Source organism: Eumetopias jubatus, unplaced genomic scaffold (assembly GCF_037043125.1).
Source record: "Eumetopias jubatus isolate StellerSeaLion01/CBP00866 unplaced genomic scaffold, mEumJub1_p1.0 scaffold_3, whole genome shotgun sequence".
NCBI classification, from domain to species: domain Eukaryota; kingdom Metazoa; phylum Chordata; class Mammalia; order Carnivora; family Otariidae; genus Eumetopias; species Eumetopias jubatus.
The window spans coordinates 16385197-16392228 of NW_028274809.1; the positions used below are offsets into that span (position 1 = coordinate 16385197).

At 53.4% G+C, this 7032-nt stretch overlaps 1 protein-coding gene across 1 annotated transcript; it reads left to right on the forward strand.

The window, feature by feature from the left end:
* The first annotated feature begins 4506 nt into the window (after positions 1-4506).
* Positions 4507-5523, forward strand: RNF228 (ring finger protein 228). Its single transcript, XM_088022024.1, has one exon. The coding sequence runs from the start codon at positions 4507-4509 to the stop codon at positions 5521-5523; it is 1017 nt and encodes a 338-aa protein (XP_087878150.1).
* The last annotated feature ends 1509 nt before the right edge of the window (positions 5524-7032 follow it).

The following is a 7032-nucleotide window of genomic DNA, read 5'->3' on the forward strand; positions in this document are numbered from 1 at the left end:
ATAGAGCAATGAGATCTAGTGCCTAAAGTAACTTTTTAATTGATACGTACCACTCCCAAGCTCAACCTCTCATGGACACTCCTGCCCTATGCTGACCTTTGACCATCCAGCTGTCTACAGAATTGAGCCCATCCCTCCTAGTACAGCATTCTCAGTTTCCCCTGACACTGTCCTACACACTGCATGCTCTCTCTGAAGCAGGCCACCTGCCATGCCCTCAACACACCGCTTTTCCTGCTGCTGCCTTGAATGTCTTTCTCTCTGAATTTTTCCAAACCCTCTACAATTCACTGACCATGAGTCTGTGGAAACTTCTTACCTCCCCAGAGCAGAAATAACTTCTCTCTCCTCTTTATTCCCACCAGACCTTGTCCCTGGACCACAAACTTGCCTCATTCTGCCTCCAAGTTTTGCACAAATGTTTAATATCCTCTATTAAAGTCTTAGTTTCTGAAGGCCAGGTACCTTAGCACACAGCAATTAACGCCTGCCAGAGTAGGACCTCAATAAATGTCTAATTGAATCAACCCAGTTTCTATTTTTAAATGTCAACTTTTTGATTGACTCATTTACTACTTGCTTCCGAGTGGCATTATCTGACTATACATCTATTCTTCCAATATTACCAATGAGACTTCACTTTGTCCTCGTATTTTATACAGGGCTTTATTTATTATGACTAACAGATCAATAACACGTGGTTAGATTCCTAGGTCAGGGCTCCTCCTTGTCTTTCTGACTGAGATGCTAAATGTGTCTCTATCTTTGAAATAGTGGAAGACCTGGGTTAGAACCACTCTGTCGCTACTGGCTTGTCACCTTGGGCTGGTGACACAAACCTTCTGGGCTTCTCTCATAGGGCATTTGTGAGGACTGTTGAGGTCCGGAATAGAAATGCCTGACAGAAACAATATTGAGTGTTAATAGAGATCGGGAACTCTGTGTGTTATGTGTAGAATATATTCAATCTTCACAACAGACTTAGGTCACTACTCATTCCCATTTTAAAGTTTGGAAAACTGAGGCACAAAGAAGCTAACTAGCATATCTAATGCTACAGAGGAGGTGAGGAGGAGACCTAGCATTTGGACCCAGGACAATTAACCCTAAAACAAAACATTCTCTCTCTTTAGATAGTTGATGGAGAAAATATATATAAAAGATTACCCGAGACCATTGGTGTCTTTCATTTACTCAAAAAGAGTCTTCAAAAAGAAAACAATTCAGCCAATATTGAGTACCTAATATATTCAAGGCTTGAGCAGGATTCATGAGCAAAGCCAATTCAGACCCTGATGTGAATATTGAGTTCCTCGTTTCTGACTTAAGAATCCCTTTCAACACAGTTTTTACCACAAGGAAAGCCTAATTCTTACACGAATGACCAAGCTTCACTACTTACTGCTGCAGGCGACACTGTGAGCACTGGGCCTTACAGCTTATTAGGGCGGATGCCCGTGGCCTGCGGCACCCAAACTCACACTCTTCAGGCATGTCATGGCTCCTCACTGCACTCTCAAAAACCCCCATGTGACACCTTTTTGAGTCCTAAAAATGAGTGACTGGCCCTAGGATATAAATGATTGGAGATGCTAGGTCCCTTTAAAAGCCATCCACACACATAGAGTAAATTCCAGCATTGCTAACTGAATCCTGGCAATTGTTTATGATCCCACCAATAGAAAGTATGGACCTCTCAAAGAGGGCGCTAGGGTCCTGAAGCGACCATGAGCTGTAGAAAAAATGCTGGTAGCTACTAAATAATTACTTCTGTTTACCAAGGCTATCTTTGCTTGTACCAATTAAAAGCTGGGAAATGTTTTTGCTTTTGGTTTCCCCATAACTAAATCTGTGACTTTGGTGGAGACCTGTGATTCTCCAGCAGGGGTAAGTATACCCCCCAGGGTGGGTTTACCCCCCCCCCCATATCACCACCAGGGAAAGGGTTGCTACTGACATCAAGTGGGTAGAGGCCAGGGATGTCATTAAACATCTGACAATGCACAGATCAGCACAACAAAGAATTATCCAGCTCAAGATGTCAATAGTGCTGAGGCTGAGAAACTCCGCTTTAGCCCCATGCTCCATTTCTCCATTCTTCCATCGAAAGCTGAGAATCCATAATCGAGTGAAAATTCAAAATCTTCAATTGTTTTGCCCAGTGCAGACATGTGGACTTTCAGAACTCTTTTTCCATCCCCTTTTGGCACGGAAGCTGCATATGCCCTAGGAACTGGGTGGGTAGGAAGGGCAAGACATAAATACACACTAGCTCTCCTATTTTTGTGCTTCTTTTCCCCCCATGCGCCGTTTCTAAACGTTTCCTACATCAGCTTTATGTCTCTTCTCAGTAAGGGCCAATCAAGGCTTAAGTAGAAAAGCGGCACCTGGGTGGCTCAGTCAGTTAAGCATCTGTCTTCAGCTCAGGTTATGCTTCCAGGGTCCTGGGGTGAACCTGAGTTGGGCTCCCTGCTCAGTGGGGAGTCTGCTTCTCCTTCTGTCTCTCCCCCTGCTCGTTCTCATTCTCTCTTAAATAAATAAAATCTTAAAAAAAATAAATAAAAAATTTTAAAAGGGCTTCATTAGAAGAACCCAGTTTAAAACTGCACATAAAATGCATGATTCCAGGCTCTTCACAATCATACAGCTCAAGGAAAGAAAGAGGACAGCCAGCCAGTTCCTTCACTGGGAAGTTGGTCTGCATAACTCTGTAATATTCCAAGGCCAGATGAGGACCTTCTCCTGATGTGCATCACCTTGCCCCCTGCTCGGCACAGCCCCTATCACAGAATGACATATTTTAAGAAGAAAGAGTATTACCCCAAATCATATTTATAAAATTTGAAACTAGGAGATGGAAAGCTAAAGGGGTCTCTAATGAGTTTTCCCTAAGATCCCTCACACTTAAGACATCTATCACATTCACTATTCAACAATAAAAAGTAAATTTACTTTCAAATGTCATAGAAACTTACTAGTTGTGTATGACAATTCCTGCACTGGTGGCTTCTCCGTTTCTTTCTGTCCTTTCCCTTCAGCTGCTTTCCCGTTCATTCATCCTTTCCACAAACATTCTCTGGAGCATCTTACTGCCTTCTGCAGAGAACCCGGAGAAAAAGTGGAAACATTCCCATCTCATGGGAATCCAGAGAACCATCCTCTCCTCTCCCTTGCTGTGGTTCTCTCTTCATGGGGGGGACGTCCAACCTAGAGAAAAACAAGGGAACAGAACTTTGTGGTTAGGAATATCTGAACAGCACCTTTTGGATGGTCCCCCAAAATCACTAGTCCTGTATTCTACTGGGTGTTCCTTCAAAAAGTGCTGCTTCTTGCTAACCTGCCCAGTGGGGGCTTCCATTCGTTTTAAAAAATCAGGAAGATCTGTCCTAGGGTACTCACGGAATTTTTGGCTCTCTACATTTGCGTATTAAAAGTTTAAGGGGAGGAAGGTGGTGAATGGTGCCAGGGGCTAGTTTAAGCCGGACTTTGAAATTGCGTAAACCTGTCTGACAATAACACTTCCCCCTGCTGCCTCTGTAAACGCCTGCGCACCAACGAAATAGCTACCTCCTCCCTTGTGGTCAGCGCCAGAAAATCAGCCAGACCTGGCCATGAGTCTGTGTCTTCGTGTCTCCTTAAATCTCAGCAGGAAATATTTCAAGGGGAAAGAAAGATACTGTTTAGCTCCAAAATTTCCTCCAGATGGTGAAATGAAAATGCCAGCCCTCCGCTTCCAGCCTGCAGGGTTACCTGGGCTTTGCTAAATGCAAGTGGAAAGTGTAAATGGCTGGGTGATCGCTGGCTTTCGCCCTTGGACGGAGAAATGACATCACGATTTTCACGAAGGACAGGAACCCGCGCTGCCGCCGCCGCTGCCCAGGCTGCTGCTGCCCCTCCCTGCGCGGGTCCCGCATTACATCACCGGTGAGCTCTTGCTGGTGGGGGGAGAGGAGGCTCCGCCAGGGACTGGGCCCCAGACCAAGGGCAGTAAACGCGGAACAACAAGGATAAAGGGGAGGAGGGCGAGGGAGAGGAACAAGGAAAAAGCAGCACCAGGCAGGATTCCGTCCACCACCCCCTGCCTGTTTGCCGGGGAGGAGGAGGGTGTGTGTGCATGGGCTCCACATCCTTGAGCAGCCGCACCCCAAATTTCGTTCCCGCACCGCCCCCCCAGCATCCCTCCACTTCCAATTCCAAGTCCCACAAAAACCGACATCCAAAGGGGCCAGGACAGTGGCCTTGAGAGGCTCAAGGGGGACGGCAGAGAGACGCCAGGGGACTGGGAGGGACCCAGGCGCCCGCGCCTTGGGGCAGCGGGGGGGGGGGGCGGGGGGAGGCGGTCGACGCTGCGCCCCCGCCCGGCCCAGCTAGCGGTGCCTCCCCCGCCAGGCGACAGCAGCCCGAGGGGGGGGAGGCAGAAGCGCCTCCTCCCCGGCGGGAGCCGAGGCGGCGCCCGTGGGGGAGGAAGGCGCCTCACCTTGCCCCCGATGAGGGGCGGATCATGCCATGGCAGCGCCGGCGAGCGACAGCGGCGGCGGCGAGCGGAGCCCAAGCAGCAGCCCCGGGAGCTCGACAGGAGCCGGGGTCCCCGCGGCGGGAGCCCGGGACAGCGGGGACGCGGGAGCTCGGAGCGCCGCGGTGACGGTCCCCGGCCTCCCTCCGCTCGAGGACTACGAGTGCAAAATCTGCTACAACTACTTCGACGCGGACCGGCGCGCGCCCAAGCTGCTGGCGTGCCTGCACACCTTCTGCCAGGAGTGCCTGAGCCAGCTGCAGCTCCGCGCCGCCGCCGCCGCCGCCGCCTCTGCCAGCGCCGCGCCTGAGCGCCCGCTGCGCCCGCCGCCCTGGCACGGCCCACTCGGCGCCATCGCGTGCCCCGTGTGCCGCCACCGCACGCCGCTGCCCGACAGCCGCGTGCACGGCCTGCCCAACAACACCAAGCTCGCCGAGGCCTTCCCGCTGGCCCTGCGCGCCGCGCACGACCCGCTGCCCCAGGACCGCCTCCCGCCGCTGCCGGCGCGCCGCTCCGCGCCCGCCGCCGCCCCGCCGCCCGCCCCGGCCTCGGCCCCGCGGCCGCCGCCCGCCGAGGACGCCGCCCACGGGTCCCGTGCCCGTGCCGGCCTGCGCGCCCCGGGCGCCTACGAGAGCTGCCAGAACTGCAAGCGCGCCGCGCTCACCGCCGGCTGCGTCTGCGTCGTGTTCTCCTTCCTCTCCATGGTGGTGCTGCTCTTCACCGGCCTCATCTTCGTCAACCACTACGGCGGCGGCGGCGGGGGACCTCCCGGCGGCGGGGCGCCCCCTGGCGCTGCCCCGGCAACCGGGTCGCCTTCGCCTTCGCCCGTGGGGCCCATCTGCCTGTCGGTGGCCAGCATCCTGGCGCTCTTCTCGGTCGTCGTCACTTGGGTCATCTGCTGGCTCAAGTACCGGCCCGAGGGCGCGGCCGCCGCCTCCGCTGGGGGCGGCGGGGGTGGCCCGAGGGCGCGGGCGGCGGCGGGCGGCGGCACGCGGAGGAGCGACACGTAGCGCGGCCGCAAGCTGGACCTCCGCCAGCACCTCCGCCAGCACCTCCAGCCCCGCGCCGCCAGAGAGCAGGGGGTCTCCGGCTCCGCGGGCTCGAGCTTCGCCTTCTCCGTGCGTCCCCCGGACGCCCGGCCACCGCCGGCCCGGGGTGTTGCGCCTCTCCGGCCTCCCACGCCCCGCCTGTCCCGCGCGGGGTCGGAGAGGGCAACCGAGGAGGCGGGGATGCTGCTGGGGCGTCCCGTCTCCACAGACTGTGCAAGGTCAACCGGCGCTTCACGCACCACCCTCGTCCTCGCCAGAGTGCACGACCGTCCCTCCCCAGAGTCCGAGGATTTGCAAAGAGAAGGGGAAGAGGAGTGGGACCCCCGCCGCCCCGCCTGAGAGCTGGTTTTCTGGCGACCGCGACTAGAGAGTTTGAGGGGAGAGGTGCGCGCGCGCACGTCTGCAGCGGTCGTGAAAGGACTTGAATTGTCCAGAGCAAGGATGAATGAGATGTCAACGTGAGAGAAGGCTTTCCCTGCTTCCTGGCGGTCCTGGAAGGCGAAGGAGCCGGGGCGCTGAGGGTGACGTCCACCGCCGGGGGACAGCGGTGTCGGGGAGTGGGGCGGCGGCGGCGGCGGCGGCGGCGGGAGCCAGTCGCGCGCAGCTGGGCGCCAACGGCAGGTGCGCAGCGCGCGTGCGCGCGCGCGCGCGCGCGCCCGGGCTGCCTCGGACTCCGCGGAGTGAAGAGGGCGGCGCGCGCGAGGCGGTGGATCCAGAGGCTCCCAGCCGGGCGGAGTGCAGAAGTCCCATCTCCTGGAAACTTACGGTGGTTTTATTCAGTGTTACTACTAAGAAGTCATTTCATCTTCTGTAACTGGACTCAGGGAGCTTAAAGAGCCCGTTCTCTCTTCTCTCAAAACTGACTGACTGTTGCCCCCACCTGGAAGATAATTGAAAGCTATTCACGCAGAATATAAGCTGTAGGCTTCCTCCGCCTTTTTTCTTAATTTTATTTAAAAAAAAAATAATTTATTTTAGGATGTATAAATCTGGAAACTTTGTGCGTTGAAATTTCCAGGCAAGTGTTTGATAATCAGTAATATTTCTCCCATACCTCCAGTCCAAGTACATTTCAAAATTAGGAGCAGAAAATAAAGGCGTGTTGGTAATTGATTCAAGATTTTATACTGTGAAACAACTACTGACTTTCAATAATCTGATAAAATAGAAAGTAGCGCCCAAAGACGAAACTGACAAGTCTAAGTTGACAAGTCTTTCTTCCTTTGATTACAAATATATATCACACTTATCAGGAAAATATTATTTTGAATTTAACTGTTTGATTTTGTTGGAAATCACTGAAATGTTCACATCGGTCACATTAGATGAAAAAGAATACATATCTACCTGATTTTGTAACTAAAAAGCTGAGTTGCGAGTGTATGTTGCAGGTGGATTAGATGCCTTTTTAAAGGAAAAACCCACTGTTCCAAATGTATTTTATATGAGAACATTTTTTATTCCATCTTT